Source organism: Oncorhynchus mykiss, chromosome 4 (genome assembly GCF_013265735.2).
Source record: "Oncorhynchus mykiss isolate Arlee chromosome 4, USDA_OmykA_1.1, whole genome shotgun sequence".
Classification (NCBI taxonomy): Eukaryota; Metazoa; Chordata; class Actinopteri; order Salmoniformes; family Salmonidae; genus Oncorhynchus; species Oncorhynchus mykiss.
The window spans coordinates 7569902-7589972 of NC_048568.1; the positions used below are offsets into that span (position 1 = coordinate 7569902).

The 20071-nt window shown below is 43.9% G+C and overlaps 2 protein-coding genes across 4 annotated transcripts in view; one reads left to right on the forward strand and one right to left on the reverse strand.

The window, feature by feature from the left end:
* LOC110522011 (protein disulfide-isomerase A6) lies at positions 1–10975 on the forward strand. 2 transcript variants are annotated; one of them, XM_021600070.2, is made up of 12 exons: positions 1–146; positions 636–777; positions 1338–1395; positions 1743–1869; positions 2160–2266; positions 3331–3579; positions 3808–3948; positions 8461–8545; positions 8705–8777; positions 9004–9162; positions 9446–9542; positions 9926–10975. In XM_021600070.2, the coding sequence occupies exons 1-12, from the start codon at positions 131–133 to the stop codon at positions 9995–9997; spliced, it is 1326 nt and encodes a 441-aa protein (XP_021455745.1). In that variant the 5' UTR covers positions 1–130; the 3' UTR covers positions 9998–10975. The 2 variants fall into 2 exon arrangements, with proteins under 2 accessions (XP_021455745.1, XP_036831429.1); XM_036975534.1 differs by having other exon boundaries at positions 113–404.
* Positions 10883–20071, reverse strand: part of LOC110522014 (hippocalcin-like protein 1) — a 22588-nt gene continuing 13399 nt past the window's right edge. For both annotated transcript variants that reach the window (XM_021600074.2, XM_036975535.1), the window contains exon 4: positions 10883–12353. In XM_021600074.2, the coding sequence (XP_021455749.1) occupies positions 12262–12353 (92 nt within the window). In that variant the 3' untranslated portion in view covers positions 10883–12261. The remainder of the gene's footprint in view (positions 12354–20071) is intronic.

Here is a 20071-nt window from a genome sequence, read left to right on the forward strand (position 1 = left end):
GTCGAGTTCTGATTGGACATGGAGCGGCACAGCCTGCGGAGAACCAATCAGCGTGGGCCACGGTAATATTTTGTCGCCCTCTCTTCTAGCGCTGTGCATGACAAGAAATTAGAGAGGTGCACAGGGAACCATGAGACTTTTACTTGGTAAGAAAGTGTAAACAGCTTGTGTTCGGATGTTTTTGTATTATAACTAGGTTAATATCATGGTGGCCATAATACGATGTGTGCAAGATTGCTTACGTTAGCTAGCTATTGAATCAGGTTACAGTTTGCTTCACTGTAGCTAACCATATGAATGTTCGTGGCCTTGTAAACGAACTAACAGTAATGACAGCTACAGGATGGCTTAAAAGACGACCAGCAAAATGAATACCCGATGACGGCTCAAACAGCTCCTGTATTGTAAGCTAACTAACTAGTTAAATAGTTATTTGCAGTTTGGCTTGATGTGCCAACTTTTGTAGCGCTAGCTACCTATGCTAACTAACTAGCTAGCTAGATAGATAGATACTTATTTTTTTCTGCTGAACTGTAGACAATGGAATTGTGCTGTTGTGTTAGTTTGCTTATGTATGCAATATGACAATGTGAACAGACGCATCTCACATTCAGCTCCTTCCTATTTCCCACCAGCTCTGTTGGGGTGTTCCCTGGTCTTTATGGTCCAAGGCTTCTACTCTGCTAGCGATGATGTGGTTGAACTCAACCCCTCCAACTTCAACCGGGAGGTTCTTCAGAGCGACAGCCTATGGCTCATCGAATTTTACGCACCTTGGTGAGTGGTCAAGTCTTCCCTGGGCCCAATGAAATACTGAGAACTTGCTCGAGAGTGAAATTGTCACCAAGCAGTAGTTAGTGTTGTACGTAATCTCCTTATCCCAATATCCTGTCAAGTAGGGACAACCAAAACTGTAGACCTGGGGGTGCATTCAGGAGGGTGTAACATTAGAAAATGTTTAGATTGAAATGTCTGGTGTAGAATGGATTACATTGTCTGTCAGGCAGAATAGGGAATTGTGTCAATTACATTTCTGCAGCTTTCTGATCACGGCACCTCACTAAATACCCCTCAGTTTATAAGGGTCAATTATGACAATGATAAAGAAGTTGATATATTAGTAAACCCATATTCCCTTTGACATGATCTTGAAGCCACTGCACGCATCCTGTCTCAACAAACATCTGTTGCAGGTCTATGCAAAACCAGAATTACTCACTATCTCTCCGATTTGTTATGAAACTCTTTGCATGGGATTTGTGTAGACTTCACTTTGTCGATTTTATATCAGGCTGTGTGTAGTCTGGTGCCTCAGACTTAACTGTTTCTCTCCACAGGTGTGGCCACTGCCAGAGTCTGACTGCTGACTGGAAGAAAACAGCTACAGCCTTGAAGGTAAACTGCACATTTGTTATTGCAGTGTTATGACACTGTCTTTTGGTTTAATTACACCAAAATGAGATCAACTTAAGATGTTTTATTACAGTGCTATGTCACTAGAGACAAAGACTGCACATTACTACAGTGAATTCCACATACAGTGATCACAGCTGTGCAGGACAATTTGATCACTATAACTGAATTCACAATAAACAGAGTGTACCTTTTCATGACAACTTTGTGAGATTGCTATGGCCTGGGTGTATATCTTTCTAGTTTTGAGTACAAAACAAATGGAACTCACTAGCACTCTATGAGCTATACCAATGACAGTAACCTCTCGCTTTTTTCTCTTCCCTCAGGGGATTGTTAAGGTCGGTGCGGTGGACGCCGACCAGCACAACTCCCTGGGTGGTCAGTACAGTGTCAAAGGCTTCCCCACCATCAAGATCTTTGGTGCCAATAAGAACAAGCCCGACGATTACCAAGGTACGTCTAATAGCTTTTCAATTAAAAAATAAATACATCTGCATTTCTTATTGGTTCAGGTAGTCCCTCCCTGTTTCAGTCCCATTTTCTTCCTTTTTGTGCCTAATGAACACAACCCTGGGTTTGTATTCATTAGTGCACACCCATAGCAAAAGGTTTTGCAATGGAAAACAAAAATGAGTTCAGTTTATCATCCCTATTTTGGTTTTTATTTTGGTGTCTAGTGTAGTGGCTTCCAAACTGTGGGGCGTTTAGGAAACTGGTGTTAATAATCTTTCTCCCTCCCTCAGGTGGGCGCAATAGCCAGGCCATTGTGGACGGGGCCCTGAATGCTCTTCACACTCTGGTGAAGGACAGGATGAGTGGCAGGTCGGGTGGCTCTGACTACAGTAGACAGGTAACTAACTACTACTTACACCTAGGCTGGGTCATGTTAAGTAGGAAGAAAATGTTTAGAAATGGGGAGTTACTATCTGATCTCGTCCAATAATAACAGATTGTTTTTTTCCGTTACAAAACGTTTTGCTACGTTGTACCCTATTGCACATGACTCCAGTGTCCTACAACATTTAGCCACCTGTTGAAAGAATTTTAAAATGACAGTGTGGGTTTTAAGAATCATGTCAAGTCTCTTTTTGTTGAAACATACAGTGCCCTCTGTAATTATTTGGACGGTGATACATGTGTTGTTTTGGCTCTGCACTTCAGATTTGAAATGATACAATGACTATGAGGGTAAAGTGCAGAATGTCAGCTTTAATTTGAGGGTATTTTCATCCATATCGGATGAACTGTATAGAAATTACAGCACTGTCCCCCCCCCCGCCCCCCCCCATTGTTTTTAGGGCACCAAAAGTATTGAGACAAATTCACTTATTGGTATTGTAGTAGTCCGATTTTGGTATTTGGTTCCATATTCCTAGCACACAATGATTACAGCAGACTTGTGACTCTACACACTTTTTTGTGCCAAAGGAAAGGAATGGTAAATAATGTGTCATTTTGGAGTCACTATTATTGTAAATAAGAATAGATGTTTCTAAACAACCAAAACAAACAGCAAATGCATTTAACGAGATTGTAGAGTCAGTCACAAGCTTGATGTAATTGTTGCGTGCTAGGAATATGGGACCAAATACTACACTTTTGACTACTTTAATACACATATTTGAATTTGTCCCAATTCTTTTGTTCCCCTAAAATTGGCGGATTATGTACAAAAAGTTCTGTAATTTCTAAATGATTCACCTGTATATGGATGAAAATACCCTCAAATTAAAGCTGACAGTCTGCACTTTAACCTCAGTCATTGTGTCAGTTGAAATCCAAAGTGCTGGAGTACAGAGCCAAAACAACAACAGCGTGTCCCTGTCCCAATAATTACGGAAGGCACTGTATATTTTGAGCAGAGTGTAAGCGGTGCGTCTAAGTTAACGTATCTTCGTGGTTGTTTTTCTCTAGAGTGGTGGTGGCGGCGGCGGCAGTAAGAAAGATGTTGTGGAGCTGACCGACGACAACTTTGACCGGCTGGTTCTAAACAGTGGTGAAGTGTGGCTAGTGGAGTTCTTTGCCCCCTGGTGTGGCCACTGCAAGAGCCTGGAGCCTGAGTGGGCGGCTGCAGCCTCGGCCGTCAAGGAGCAGACCAAGGACAAGGTCCACCTTGGAGCAGTGGATGCCACTGTGCACCAAGGTCTGGCCAGCCGCTATGGGGTGAGCAGAAAACACCCACCAAAACATCACAGCAGTCAGATACTATCAGTGTAGCCTCACCACTGATGAGCTGTGCACCACTGTCTGTTCATCTGTACACAACAGCAGAAAGTTTAGGAATCACGTTCGCCTATTCATGACATCTCTATCGGCAATGTTCCACCAAGTTTGCCAACTGAACGTGGCCATGGACTGAGGTTTGTCCTGTTTCTCTCTCCGTATCTGCAGATCCGTGGATTTCCCACCATTAAGATCTTCAAGAAAGGGGAGGAGCCTGAGGACTACCAGGGGGGAAGGACCCGAGGTGACATCATTGCCGGGGCTCTGGACCTGTTCTCCGACAATGCAGCTCCTCCGGAGCTGCTCGAGGTCCGTGTCTGCGAGTCCGTGTCTGCATGTACAATATGATAATTTATTCTGATGGAGAGCATAAAAACAAAGGTAAATGTTTTTTTTCATTCCTCCACAATTTCGTGATTATGATCTTGTCTCATCGCTGCAACTCTCCAATGGGCTCGGTAGAGGCGAGGGTCGAGTTATGCGTCCTCCGAAAAAACATGACCCACCAAACTGCGCTTCTTAACTTGTTATGGCTGCAATCCCGATATCGGGATAAGTGTCATCAACAACCGCTGAATAGCAATATTACTACAAATATTTATATTCATGAAATCACTAGTGCAATATAGGAAAACACAGCTTAGCCTTTTGTTAATCCACCTGTCGTGTCAGATTTTGAAATTATGCTTTTCAGCGAAAGCAATCCAAGCGTTTGTGTAAATTGATCGATCGCACTACAAAACATTAAGTACACTTAGCATCAGGAAGCTTGGTCGCGAAAATTTAGAAAAGCAATCAAATTAATTGTTTACCTTTGATCTTCGGATGTTTTCACTCACGAGACTCCCAGTTACACAACAAATATTCAGTTTGTTCCATAAAGATGATTTTAATATCCAAAATACCTCCGTTTGTTTGTCGCGTTATGTTCAGAAATCCACAGGAAAGAGCGGTCACGACAACGCAGACGAAAATTCCAAATAGTTTCCATAATGTCCACAAACATGTCAAACGTTTTTTATAGTCAATCCTCATGTTGTTTTTAAAATATATAATCGATAATATATCAACCGCAAATGTCTTTCACAGTAGGAGAGGGGAAAACAATGGCTGTCCAAAACTCATGTGACCATTTGACGCGTTGTTATCGTTCTGGCTCACTTTTCAAAATAAAAGCCTGAAACTGTCTGAAGACTGACACCTTGAGGAAGCGATAGGAAAAGGAATCTGGTTCATATCCCTTTAAATCCAGCAGAGGCTATGGAACATGGAGTTTTCAAAATAGAAGCCACTTCCTGTTTTGATTTTCCTCAGGGTTTCGCCTGCAATATCAGTTCTGTTATACTCACAGACAATATTTTGACAGTTTTGGAAACTTTTGTGTTTTCTATCCAATACTAATAATAATATGCATATATTAGCAACTGAGACTGAGGAGCTGGCCGTTTACAATGGGCACCTTTTCATCCAAGCTACTCAATACTGCCCCTGCAGCCATAAAAAGTTATCTCGCTTAACCCGGAAGCCTGCCTCACCAATGTATCAGAGAAAACAACTGACGACCGTAGTCAGCCTGCACGCGCACTGCCCACCACAAGGCGTCGCTAGAGTGCGATGAGCCAAGTAAAGCCCCCGGCACCTGTCTAAGGATCATGCTTTTTAATCAGTTTCTTGATATACCACAACTGTCAGGTGGATGGTTTATCTTGGCAAAGGAGTAATTCTCACTAACAGGGATGTAAGCACATTGTGTACAATGCTTTTTGTGCATTCAGAACATTTCTGGGATCTTTAATTTCAGCTCATGAAACATGGGATCAACACTTTACATGTTGCATTTATATTATTGTTCAGTATATAAATCTAAACACGAGGCCTATAGGCTATGCCTACGCTGCGTTGTATGCCATTGCCTCATGAGTAAATTCTGAGCTGAAAACATTGTAGGGTATTCTGTTAAAACAACTACAGCCTATGCACACGTTGTAATCAAAATTATAATCTTAATTGGTGATTTCAAAGTATTCTTTTGTGAGGTGCAACCGGGACCAGTAGATGGTGGGATCGATAAACCAGAATTGGAGAGGATCCTACATAATTGTTTAAATCTCCATATTTGGGAACATATATTTTTTAGGGGGTAGATCAGCTTTAATATTGCAGATTGTGCCTTCCATTAATGTCATTTTCTGCATCATTCCCAATCCCCCATATTTAAAAAAATAAATAAAAATAGATTGTCCTTTATTTTCCCTTAACCCTACCACCCTTTTGGGGACATTTTGGCTGCACAGTCGCTTACAATGGCGATGGACAGAGTTGTAGATAAGATGTTTGTATGTTCTCCACTGTTCAACAAGAATAGCCTATGCAGCTTGTTGTTGTCGCCAATCACAAGTCATCAAAGTGCCACTACAGTCATTTTGTATTATTTATTTTTTTCACCTTTATTTAACCAGGTAGGTCAGTTGAGAACAAGTTCTCATTTACAACTGCGACCTGGCCAAGATAAAGCAAAGCAGTTCGACACATACAACAACAGAGTTACACATGGAATAAACAAACATACAGTCAATAATACAGTAGAAAAAGTCTATATACAGTGTGTGCAAATGAGGTAGGAAAAGGGAGGTAAGGCAATAAATAGGCCATGGTGGCGACGTAATTACAATATAGCAATTAAACACTGGAGTGATAGATTTGCAGAAGATGAATGTGCAGGTAGAGTTATTGGGTGCAAAGTAGCAAGATAAATACAGTATGGGTATGAGGTAGTTATGGCTGTGTACAGGTGCAGTGATCTGTGAGCTGCTCTGGCAGCTGGTGCTTAAAGCTAGTGCGGGAGATATGACTTTCCGGCTTCAGTGATTTTTGCAGTTCGTTCCAGTCATTGGCAGCAGAGAACTGGAAGAAAATGCGGCCGAAGGAAGAATTGGCTTTGGGGGTGACCAGTGAGATATACCTGCTGGAGTGCGTGAAACGGGTGGGTTCTGCTATGGTGACCAGTGAGCTGAGATAAGGCGGGGCTTTACCTAGCAGAGACTTGTAGATGACCTGCAGCCAGTGGGTTTGGCAACGAGTATGAAACGAGGGCCAGCCAACGAGAGCGGACAGGTCGCAGTGGTGGGTAGTAATGTGGGGCTTTGGTGACAAAACGGATGGCACTGTGATAGACTCTACTGGAGGCTATTTTGTAAATTACATCGCCGAAGTCGAGGATCGGTAGGATGGTCAGTTTTACGAGGGTATGTTTGGCTGCATGAGTGAAGGATGCGTTGTTGCAAAATAGGAAGCCGATTCTAGATTTAAATTTGGATTGGAGTTGCTTAATGAGTCTGGAAGGGGAGTTTACAGTGTAACCAGACACCTAGGTATTTGTAGTTGTCCACATATTCTAAGTCAGAACCGTTCAGAGTAGTGATGCTGGATGGGTGGGTAGGTGTGGGCAGCGATCGGTTGAAGAGTATGCATTTAGTTTTGCTTGCATTTAAGAGTAGTTGGAGGCCACGGAAAGAGAGTTGTAATGGCATTGAAGCTCATCTGCAGGTTAGTTAACTTCATTGGGATAGGGGGCAGCATTTTCACTTTTGTATGAAAAGCGTGCCCAGAGTACCTGCTACTCAGTCCCAGATGCTAATATATGCATATTATTAGTAGTATTGGATAGAAAACACTCGGATGTTTCTAAAACTGTTTGAATGATGTCTGTGAGTATAACAGAACTCATGGCAGGCAGAAATCTGAGAAAAAATCCAACCAGGAAGTGGGAAATCTGAGGTTTGTAGTTTTTCAACACGGCCCCTATTGAAGATAGTGGGATATTGGTCATCTTGCACTTCCTAACGCTTCCACTAGATGTCAACAGTCTTTCGAATGTTGTTTCAGGCTTCTACTGTGAAGGGGGGCTGAATGAGACGGGAATGAGTCAGAGGTATGCCAGCAGCCACGAGCTTGTGACGCGCGATCATGTGAAAGTTACCTCGCGTTCCATTGCTTTTCTACAGACAAAGGAATTCTCCGGTTGGGACATTATTGAAGATTTATGTTAAAAACATCCTAAAGATTGATTCTATATATTCTATTCGTTTGATATGTTTCTACGACCAGTAATATAACTTTTTTGACTATGTCTGACCTTTCCTCTGGAAACGCACGCGCGTTTGAATTTGTTTACCAAAAGCCCTAACAAAAGGAGGTATATGGACATAAATGATGAACTTTATCAAACATTTTTTGTGGAACTGGGATTCCTGGGAGTGCATTCTGATGAAGATCATCAAAGGTAAGTGAATATTTATAATGCTATGTTGACGACACAACATGTCTATACGGAACTGGTCGTCCTAGGGCCTGTTCGGAACGGGTCTCTATATTGAAAAATGTATTAATACATATTTGTTCTGGTGGGAAAGCCCGACGTCCATTTCGGAACGGGTCCAACTTTTTGAACTTCAAGAGGCCCAATTTAATGACCCCTGTCACAACAGACAATGCCGGTGACTTTGTGAATGATGTCACAAACTGTACTTGGGCCAGAAATAGGGTGCTTTTTAATTTAGCCAAATAAACTACAATTAACTACAATAACTGTTGGAATTTCATTTTTCCGCAGTACTACACCCGAACCGTGACCCCCAGAACATCAAAGTACTGAACTGTGGGTTTGGTGAACCGTTACACCGTTATTGTTTTATGCTCTCCGGATGAAAGTTAATTAGAACAATAACATATTTTAAATGGATGTCTTCTAACTTTGATGTTTAGTGTGTTTTTCTTCTGACAGACAGATTCTGAATGTGTGTGTGTGTGTGTGACTCTCAGATCCTTAATGCAGATGTCCTGAAGAAGACCTGCGATGATTACCAGCTCTGTGTCATTGCTGTGCTGCCCCACATCCTGGACACAGGTTAGATGGAACTACTCTCTTCAGTTAGTCCCCTGATCACGTTTATGCTTTTATTCTCAGGCTGTTTGATATGGCACGTGGCGTTGTACCTCATGACGGTTCATTGATTTTTGCAATTTTGAATCTGTACAAAACTGTCCCTTTCTTGACTCGTTGCAGGTGCAGCAGGCAGGAATGGCTACCTGGAGGTGATGATGAAGATGGCAGAGAAGTACAAGAAGAAGATGTGGGGGTCAGTATATAGAAAGAGCCTGCATTTGAACACATCACCGACTGATATACAAGTTATTTTATCCTATGTTAGTACTCAATAGGATTTGTGGATTAGCCAATGCAGTTGATCTCAAACGCACACAACTGTCTGTGAATGATTTTGATCTGACTGTGGATTAATTAATTTAACCCAGTATAAATTCATCCATTTAGTTTGATTAGCAATGCAAGTCTTCTCTCTCTAGCTGGCTGTGGACTGAGGCTGGTGTTCAGATGGAGCTTGAGGCATCACTGGGCATTGGAGGGTTCGGATACCCTGCCATGGCGGCCATCAACGCCCGCAAGATGAAGTTCGCCCTGCTCAAGGGCTCGTTCAGCGAGACTGGCATTCACGAGTTCCTCAGGTAGGGGCGCCCATTTAGTGTTTTATACAGTATAGTATAGACCATGGATGCATCCTAAATGGCACCCTATTCCCTATATAATGCACTACTTTAATAGTGCCTATAACTGGAATAGGGTGCCATTTGGGACGTAGTCCATACCCAACCCTCTTCCTGTAGAGCTACTGGGTCACAAAGGCTTTTGCTCCAACTTGATTTAGCTAATTAGGGTCCTGGAGAGCAGCTAATCAGGTGTGGTACAGTATCATTTTAAGGAAATTTCTCTTATTTTTATTTTTTTTAGGGATCTGTCTGTAGGCCGTGGCTCCACTGCTACCGTCGGGGGCGGGGCTTTGCCTAATATCAACTCTATCGAAGCCTGGGACGGCAAAGACGGCGAGGTGAGTGGGAGTGGTCAAAGGTCACATGTGATCCTCCGAGGTCCTCGTACCATAATACAGTTTTGGCTGGACTAGGTGATTTGAGCTTTACCCAAGTCTTGCCTCGGGCCAGTTCATGACGATGTAACGTTACAGAACATCCAGATAGAGATAGTGTAGAACCAATAAGATGTCCAAGAGAATAGTTTCACCCCACTGAATACACCACAGGGTCTTATTCATTTGTGCACATCATTGGGAATATTTGGGAACAGAATAAGTTGTGCAAAAAAGTTAACCCCTCCCAGTTTTGGTTCGCTTTCTTACGTTTGGTTTCTAATGAATATGTTATATTGTTTGCCTGCCCAGTCCTCGATCCTCTCTCTCTCCTCTTTTATCCCCAGCTTCCCGTGGAGGATGACTACGACCTGAGTGACGTGGACCTAGACGACAACTTTGGCAAGGACGAGTTGTGAGCCCAGCGTTCCGGTTTGACGACATCTTGTCTGTCTGGTCTACCTCGGCATGGCCAGTCTCTCCTCTCCCGTGGAGCAAGTTGGAGACTGGGTCGCCCCGTTACTGAAATACCCCAGAAGATAAAATACATTTAAGAGAGTGTGGCCCTGTTGAGAAATGCATTCTTCCCTCTGTTTCCTTCAGGTTAACACAGATCTATAAGCGATTAGAGAGGTGTTAGGAAGCTTACCACCCGTTTACTTTCATCAGTCCAACAAATTCAGATCTGTGAGTACTTCAAAGAAGGTTGGAAAGACGCAAGGATGCATTGCTGAAGTAATTGAACCACAGGAGGCTGCTGAGGGGAGGTTGGCTCATAATAATAGCTGTAACGTTACAACCATGTGTTTGAGTTCGATACCATTCGACTTCTAACGTTCCAACCATTACTGTGAACCCGTCCTCCCCAAGTTAGATGCCACCAACCTCCTGTGAATTGAACAGGGTCAGAAAGTCACCTGCAGCTTCTCACATCGGCCGAGTTCCACTGCTTAGATATTGCAACGCCTGGATAGGTAAAATACTTATGAGCTGTCGATGTCTGTAAGACTCCGCCTCACAGACCTGCTGAATATTAGTCACTGCATTAATTATGCAGGCCCTACCTTTTTGGAAAGAGTGGAGGCGTTTTCTGGATATGGCTGTCCAGTTGGAACATTCCTTTCTGCAACCGTCCCCTCTTCCTTGTTTCGCCACTCTGACGTCAAGCTAATCAGACATGGTTGTATTCGATTTCACTTTCATGCCCGGCCTGATGTGACTATATATATTTGGGGGATTTAGTTGTCGTATTTTTATTTTATTCTGTCGGTGTCTGTGCAGGACAAAGGGCAATACCGTGGGACTTCTTGTTTTTCTTATAAAACTTTATTTAGATTGTGTGAAAACAAAATGAAATTTTTGTTACAAAATAAAAAGAGAATACTGTTTCATCATTATTTATGTATGTGTATTCTGTGTTGTGAAATGACCAGCTTCACTGTCAATGTAATTTTAGCTAGGAACACAAAATAATTGAGTTTCTCACTTTAACAATGTACCATTGCTGTAGCACAGGTATTTTGAAAAATAAATTTTTATGGCCCCCAACTGTACTGGTAGTTCCAGTGTATTAAAACCAGTATGTTGTCATCTTTTGCAGATACTGGTTTGTTTAACTCCACAGGGATAGAGGTCATTCACAGCCATGGCCGTAGTGAATCTCTAACCCTGAAACTAGACTGCAAAGGTTGCATGTTTTTCGGACTTTAGTCGCCTGTAATGGACACGCTAGCTACAGAAACCATAGAAGCAGCATTTCACCGAGACTTGTGTTGCATAATCTCTTTACAGTACAAGTCTACTTCTAGCACAAAGACGTGTGTCTGAGAAGTGAACAACTGATAGTTGCTTATGTTTTTTTCCCCTATTCTGATGCTTCTGGTGGAGCAAGCTAAAAACAACGCTAAGGGAACGCACACATTTGCATTGTAGTCTTCAGGGTGCGTATCCCCAGTGTTTCCTTATTGGAAATTAGTTTATCCTTTCGAGTTAAACAAACCAGTGACTGCAAAAGATGACAAGATACTGGTTTTAGTACACTGGAACTGCCTCTACAGTTGGGGGCAATAAATTCATTTTCGAAATACCTGTACATTGTGAAAAACTCTTGTTCCTAGCTAATATTACAATAAGAATAAGGATGGTTAATATACAAAATATTAGTTTTGGTTGATTTCGTCTTACCGTAACACGTCCATAATACATACAAGTGTAATACATTCAGTACAAATATTACGATTATTAAGCACTTCACTTTGACTGAAGTAAGGCAAGTAAAAATAAAACCTTAAGCATTTAAACATTTGCAAGGAAATGTAAGAGTCTATCAGTGGTACTGTGGATGCAGAATGGGATGTTTCATAACGGAAAACATTATTCGCTGTAGGAAGCATTTTTCAGACTGCTGCATTGGGATATGGGAAACTGCCAGTTTGGTCTCAGATCTGTTTGCATGGAGTTGACAAGACAGCACAAACAGATCTGGGATCAGGCTAGGGAACTACTGCTAATGTAAACAATAATACATGGAATAAGGTATGAGTGTTGTAACGACAACTGAACCTCTTCCACCTCTTTCTTGTGTGAACTGTGGTTGTGTGTGTTGGATGGGGGATGATACAGGGTCCATCTGTCCGCTTTCCTGTGTTCAGGACTGTGTGTGGTTGTCCATTTGTCTTCAGAACTAGCGAGAGGTTCCCTGGTCAGATTGCAGGAGCCGGACGATGGAAGGGTCACTCTTGGCACCTTTGATGAACTCCTCCAGAGAGAGTTTGCCTGCATTCCAGAAGAGACCCCGAGTTAGCAACATACAATAGACTATGGACATCAATCTCATTTTGCATAGCGGCAGGCAGAATATTTTGAACGAGGACACCAGAAATGTCATATAAGAGCCCAAGTGAAATACCCATTCAAGACAATACAGTGGGGCAAAAAAGTATTTAGTCAGCCACCAATTGTGCAAGTTTTCCCACTTAAAAAGATGAGAGAGGCCTGTAATTTTCATCATAGGTACACTTCAACTATGACACAAAATGAGAGAAAGAAATACAGAAAATCACATTGTAGGATTTTTTATGAATTCATTTGCAAATTATGGTGGAAAATAAGCATTTGGTCACCTACAAACAAGCAAGATTTCTGGCTCTCACAGACCTGTAACTTCTTCACAAAATGATCACAAGAACAGTGAGCAAAAATCCCAGAACCACACGGGGGGACCTAGTGAATGACCTGCAGAGAGCTGGGACCAAAGTAACAAAGCCTACCATCAGCAAGGGCATTGAAGATGAAACGTGGCTGGGTCTTTCAGCATGACAATGATCCCAAACACACCGCCCGGGCAACGAAGGAGTGGCTTCGTAAGAAGGATTTCAAGGTCCTGGAGTGGCCTAGCCAGTCTCCAGATCTCAACCCCATAGAAAATCTTTGGAGGGAGTTGAAAGTCTGTGTTGCCCAGCAACAGCCCCAAAACATCACTGCTCTAGAGGAGATCTGCATGGAGGAATGGGCCAAAATACCAGCAACAGTGTGTGAAAATGTTGTGTAGACTTTCAGAAGACGTTTGACCTCTGTCATTGCCAACAAAGGGTATATAACAAACTATTGATATAAACTTTTGTTATTGACCAAATACTTATTTTCCACCATAATTTGCAAATAAGTTCATAAAAAAATCCTACAATGTGATTTTCTGGAGAATTTTTGTTATCCTTTTGTCTGTCATAGTTGAAGTGTACCTATGATGAAAATTACAGGCCTCTCATCTTTTTAAGTGGGAGAACTTGCACAATTGGTGGCTGACTAAATACTTTTTTGCCCCACTGTATAGGCTTGGGGTTTTGACAGTAGACTCAAGTTTACACTGTAAATTCAGTGCCACTAAGTTCCAGCTCGGGAATAACGGGTAATAACTATGTATTTACTAGGTAATTAGCTAGTACACCTTGAGTGGCCTAGTTACAGGATGCACCGGAGCTCCATTGAGTCTCATAGCTAAGGGTCTGAATACTTATGTAAATAAGCTATCTGTTTTTTATTTTTAATACATTTCCAAACATTTCTAAAAACCTGTTTACGCTTTGTCATTATGGAGTGTTGTGTGTAGATTTGAGGAACATGTTTAATCAATTTTAGAATAAGGCTGTAACGTAACAAAAACTGGAAAAAGTGAAGGCGTCTGAATACTTTCCAAATGCACTGTATGTCCTTGTAAAATGACACAAAATTGCTATGGCGTGACAAAGCCCAGTTGACATTATTCGCTTTATGCTAACCAAATGTAGCTTTCCTAAACGCTAGCTAGCTCTAGGCAAGTGGGTTTCAGGTACTGTTAGCTTAGAAGGTTTAGAAGGTAATGGTTGTAGCATTGTTTAGCACAGGCCTCCAGTCATTTGTAGCTTTTGAAAATTGACACACTATATACAGTGGGGAGAACAAGTATTTGAAAACTGCCGATTTTGCAGGTTTTCCTACTTACAAAGCATGTAGAGGTCTGTAATTTTTTATCATAGGTACACTTCAACTGTGAGAGACGGAATCTAAAACAAAAATCACATTGTATGATTTTTAAGTAATTAATTTGCATTTTATTGCATGACATAAGTATTTGATCACCTACCAACCAGTAAGAATTCCAGCTCTCAAAGACCTGTTAGTTTTTCTTTAAGAATCCCTCCTATTCTCCACTCATTACCTGTATTAACTGCACCTGTTTGAACTCGTTACCTGTATAAAAGACACCTGTCCACACACTCAATCAAACAGACTCCAACCTCGCCACAATGACCAAGACCAGGGAGCTGTGTAAGGACATCAGGGATAAAATTGTAGACCTGCACAAGGCTGGGATGGGCTACAGGACAATAGGCAAGCAGCTTGGTGAGAAGGCAACAACTGTTGGCGCAATTATTAGAAAATGGAAGAAGTTCAAGATGACGGTCAATCACCCTCGGTCTGGGGCTCCATGCAAGATCTCACCTCGTGGGGCATCAATGATCATGAGGAAGGTGAGGGATCAGCCCAGAACTACACGGCAGGATCTGGTCAATGACCTGAAGAGAGCTGGGACCACAGTCTCAAAGAAAACCATTAGTAACAAACTACACCGTCATGGATTAAAATCCTGCAGCGCACGCAAGGTCCCCCTGCTCAAGCCAGCGCATGTCCAGGCCCGTCTGAAGTTTGCCAATGACCATCTGGATGATCCAGAGGAGGAATGGGAGAAGGTCATGTGGTCTGATGAGACAAAAATAGAGCTTTTTGGTTTAAACTCCACTCGCTGTGTTTGGAGGAAGAAGAAGGATGAGTACAACCCCAAGAACATCATCCCAACCGTGAAGCATGGAGGTGGAAACATCATTCTTTTGGGATGCTTTTCTGCAAAGGGGACAAGACGACTGCACCATATTGAGGGGAGGATGGATGGGGCCATGTATCGCGAGATCTTGGCCAACAACCTCCTTCCCTCAGTAAGAGCATTGAAGATGGGTCGTGGCTGGGTCTTCCAACATGACAACGACCCGAAACACACAGCCAGGGCAACTAAGGAGTGGCTCTGTAAGAAGCATCTTAAGGTCCTGGAGTGGCCTAGCCAGTCTCCAGACCTGAACCCAATAGAACATCTTTGGAGGGAGCTGAAAGTCCGTATTGCCCAGCAACAGCCCCGAAACCTGAAGGATCTGGAGAAGGTCTGTATGGAGGAGTGGGCCAAAATCCCTGCTGCAGTGTGTGCAAACCTGGTCAAGAACTACAGGAAACGTATGATCTCTGTAATTGCAAACAAAGGTTTCTGTACCAAATATTAAGTTCTGCTTTTCTGATGTATCAAATACTTATGGCATGCAATAAAATGCTAATTAATTACTTTAAAATCATACAATGTGATTTTCTGGATTTTTTGTGCCTATGATACAAAATTACAGACCTCTACATGCTGTGTAAGTAGGAAAACCTGCAAAATCGTCAGTGTATCAAATACTTGTTCTCCCCACTGTATATATATATATAGAATATAATGTAGCCTCTTGATGGTTTTTACAATGCAAATATATTTTGCTGCTAAATACTACTGATTGAATAACCTCAGATTATATGGAATATTGATTTGAACATTAGTGATAGGTAATATGTGAATGTGTAGATGTATGGCAATAGTTTTTTGAATTTGTGACCTTTGTTTTTTATACTGAAATGTGGAATGTAACGACGTAATACTACAATGCAATTGTAATGTGTAATTGATTTTGACAACAAAAATATTTAAAAAAGAGAACAATATTTTAATAAATCTTGGAGAAGGCCTACTATTGAATAACACTACCGTTTCTCTGTCTCATAATTTTATCCTGTTAATTCATGTTTATTATTTGCTGACCACTTCCGAGGTGTGTAACACTTACAGCATGATTATAGCGGGTTTACTAACGTGTTATCTCTAGTAGCTATGTTGACTATGACGTTAGCTAAATATGGCTGTGTGAAGTGTTTAGCGGTTATGATAGGTTTTGTTTGGAATATTTGTTTTGCCTGGTCACAGACAACTGATGTGTTGTGCACTGAAGTCCACAAGCAAAGAGAAAAGGTGAGAGGAGCAGAGCGTGTAGATGCAAGAAGGAATTATAGAACAAGAAAAGTGATCATGCTGTTTGTATGTGGCTGCCTTGAAAGTGTGTTTGCATATGCTCAGGGGTATATTCATACCACCAAATCTGTTGAAAAACATTTCTTAAATGGAAGAAAACAGAATGAAATGGGGATAAACTTTAATTTGTCCAATAGAAACTCTCGTTTGCAACTGTTGTAATGATTGCACCCTACATGCAGGCAAGAGTGTGCAAGGTGGTATTGAATGTGTCACTGTCTGTCACCTTGATTACTCCAATTTTTCAATGGCTATAGTTCTTACATGTTTTACGTTTAAGCTGCTTTTGAAAGCAAAAGTCGAATTGAAAACATTATTGGCTTAGCTGAATTAAATGTTCATATTACCAAGCTAAGATGGGTGGTTTAATTAGCTAAACTAGCAAGTCGTTGTTTGGTTAACAAGGCAACTGTCACGAATACCACCGAAGGTGGCTCCCCTTCCTGCTCGGGTGGCGCTCGGCGGTCGTCGTCGCCGGTCTATTCGCTGCCACTGATCCCTTTTTCCTTTTCGTTTGTTTTTGTCTAATTGTTTTCACCTGTTCCTTGTTGGGGTTTTGGGATGGGTGTTATTTAAGTTTGTTTTGCCCGCTGGTGTTTGTGCGGGCTTGTTGGTTGTTACGTTTGGTGATGTATCGTGTTTTGGTTTTGGGTTTTTCGCTGTCCAGTGTGTGTCTAGGTTTTGGGTTGGTTTAGCGCCAGTGCTTTGGGCATTCACCCATGTTTTGGACCTGTTACGATTTGAAGGACATTAAAGCGTTTTCCCGTTCATTTCACTCTCTGCATCGGACTCCTCACTCATTTCACTCACCCGTCGTTACAGAAGCCCGCACCACCAGATGGAGTCAGCAGGAGCAGCGACCACCCCTCTCCCCACGTTGGAGGAGAGAGTCCTTCAGCATACGTCCATCCTCCATCGCATCGGATCAGCAATAGATCAAATGATGGAGAGGATGGATCGTTGGGAGAGGAGTGGTCTCCCTACTACCCCACCTACTTTCCCACCAGTAACTCTACCATCTCCTCCAGCGGGATCCGGTGCCAGCGCTCTGCGCATCACGCCTCCGAGGGAGTACGATGGAGCGGCGGCGGGGTGTCAGGGCTTTCTGCTACAACTAGAGCTCTACCTGGCCACCGTTCGGCCTGCTCCCTCGGACGAGGAGAGTGTGAGTGTCCTCGTCTCCTGCCTGACAGGTAGGGCCCTGGAGTGGGCCAACGCAATTTGGAACAGGCCCGACTCAGCGAGGGGCGATCATGTGTGCGATCATCCTGTGTCATCATCCTGTGTCATCCTGTGTGCGATCATCATGTGTGCGATCATCCTCCGGAGGGCCGAGCGGCGGGTGAGAGGTTGTTCCATCTCCGGCAGGGGACGAGGAGCGTGCAGGACTTTGCTTTGGATTTCCGGACTTTGGCCGCTGGGTGGAACGACAGGGCCCTGATAGACCATTATAGGTGTAGCCTAAGAGAGGACGTCCGCAGGGAGCTGGCTTGTCGGGACACTATGCTCAGCTTGGATGAACTGATCAACATGTCTATCCAGCTAGACCATCTGCTGGTGCTGGTCTGCAGTGTGCTGGTCTGCTGCTCGCGGACGTTCTGAAAGGGTCCTGTCTTTTCCACCACCTGCCCCCCCCCCCCCTCCCGCTCCAATCCCGATGGAGCTAGGAGGGGCTGTGTCTAGGGAGACGGGAGGAGGAGGCTCCTCCTGTACCCATTGTGGCCGGAGAGGGCACACTTCCGGTCGGTGCTGGAGGAGTCCATCTGGGAGTCGAGAGGGCAGGCAGAACACTCCTCGGTCACCCCAGGTGAGTCAGCACCACTCTCTCCCAGAGCTTCTTGTTGGACACATGTTTTTGTTAATCTGTTTCCTTAAGTTTTTCCCCTCTCTCCAGCATAAGGCGCTAGTCGATTCAGGCGCAGCGGGGAATTTTATAGATCGCGGACTCGCTCAGAAGTTGAGGATTCCGTTAGTTAAGGTAGACCCCCCCTTCCCCGTGCACTCCTTAGATAGTCGACCGTTAGGGTCAGGGCTGGTCAGGTAGGCCACAATTCCTCTGGAGATGATTACGCAGGGGGATCATAAGGAACGGATTAGTCTGTTCCTTATCGATTCACCTGCGTTTCCGGTGGTACTGGGGATTCCCTGGCTGGCTATTCACAATCCTAAACTTTCGTGGAGACAGGGAGCTCTCCAGGGGTGGTCTGATGAGTGTTCAGCCAGGTGTTTAGGAGTTTCCATCAGTGCGAAAACGGTGGAGAGTTCAGACCAGGTTTCCACCGTGCGCATTCCTGCTGAGTATGCCGATTTGGCTATCGCCTTCAGTAAGAAGAAGGCGACCCTATTACCACCCCATCGACAGGGGGATTGCGTGATAAACCTCCAGATAAATGCTGCACTGCCCAGGAGTCACGTGTATCCGTTGTCCCAGGAGGAGACTTTGACTATGGAGACATATGTCACGGAGGCTCTGGGACAGGGGTACAGTCGGCCCTCCATGTCACCCGTCTCCTCGAGTTTCTTTTTCGTGAAGAAAAAGGAGGGTGGTTTGCGTCCGTGTATTGATTATCTAGGTCTAAATTCCATCACTGTGGGTTTTAGTTACCCACTACCTCTCATCGCTACGGCGGTGGAATCATTTCACGTGGCGCGATTTTTCACGAAACTGGATCTCAGGAGCGTGTATAATCTGGTGCGTATTCGGGAGGGAGATGAGTGGAAAACTGCATTTAGCACCACATCTGGCCATTATGAGGTTATTAAACAATGCTCCAGCCATCTTTCAATCCTTCGTTGATGACATTCTCAGAGACCTGCACGGACAGGGTTTAGTGGTGTATATTGACGACATCTTGATCTACTCCGCTACACGCGCCGAGCATGTGTCTCTGGTGCGCAAGGTTCTTGGGCGACTGCTAGAGCATGACCTGTATGTGAAGGCAGAGAAATGTGAATTTTCCAAACGAGCCGTTTCCTTCCTGGGTTATCGCATTTCCACCTCGGGGGTGGTAATGGAGGGTGATCGCGTCAAGGCCGTGCGTAATTGGCCGACTCCCACCATGGTAAAGGAGGTGCAGCGGTTCTTAGTGTTTGCCAATTACTACCGGAGGTTTATCCGGGGCTTTGGCCAGGTGGCGGCCCCTATTACCACTGCTGAAGGGGGGGCCAATGCGTTTGCAGTGGTCAGCAGAGGCGGATGGAGCGTTCCGCCGTTTGAAGGCGGTGTTCACCGAAGCGCCAGTGTTGGCGCATCTGGGCCCTTCTTTGGCATTTGTAGTTGAGGTGGACGTATCCGAGGCTGGGGTTGGAGCTGTGCTCTCCCAGCGCTCGGGTACGCCAACGAAGCTCCGCCCCTGTGCTTTTTTTTTTCGAAGAAGCTCGGGCCAGCGGAGCGGAATTATGATGTGGGGGATAGGGAGTTGTTGGCCATGGTTAAGGCTCTGAAGGTGTGGAGACACTGACTTGAGGGGGCTAAGCACCCTTTTCTCATCTGGACTGACCATCGTAACCTGGAGTATATCCGATCAGCTAGGAGACTGAATGCTCGTCAGGCAAGGTGGGCCATGTATTTCACCCGATTTTGTTTTACGATCTCGTATCGACCAGGTTCCCTCAATACTAAGGCCGACGCGCTGTCCCGCCTATACGACACTGATGACCGGTCCATCGATCGTACTCCCATCATTCCGGCTGCCAAGCTGGTAGCACCGGTAGTATGGGAGGTGGACACGGACATTGAGCGGGCACTAAGGGAGGAACCTGCGCCTCCACAGTTCCCGGAGGGTCGTAGGTACGTGCCGCTCGCTGTTCATGATCAATTGATTCGATGGGCACATAGTCTACCCTCATC

Coding starts and splice junctions, on each gene's coding strand:
- LOC110522011 (XM_021600070.2), top strand. Junction 778..1,337: donor ATCGAATTTTACGCACCTTG/GTGAGTGGTCAA, acceptor TTCTCTCCACAG/GTGTGGCCACTGCCAGAGTC. Junction 8,546..8,704: donor GCCCCACATCCTGGACACAG/GTTAGATGGAAC, acceptor GACTCGTTGCAG/GTGCAGCAGGCAGGAATGGC.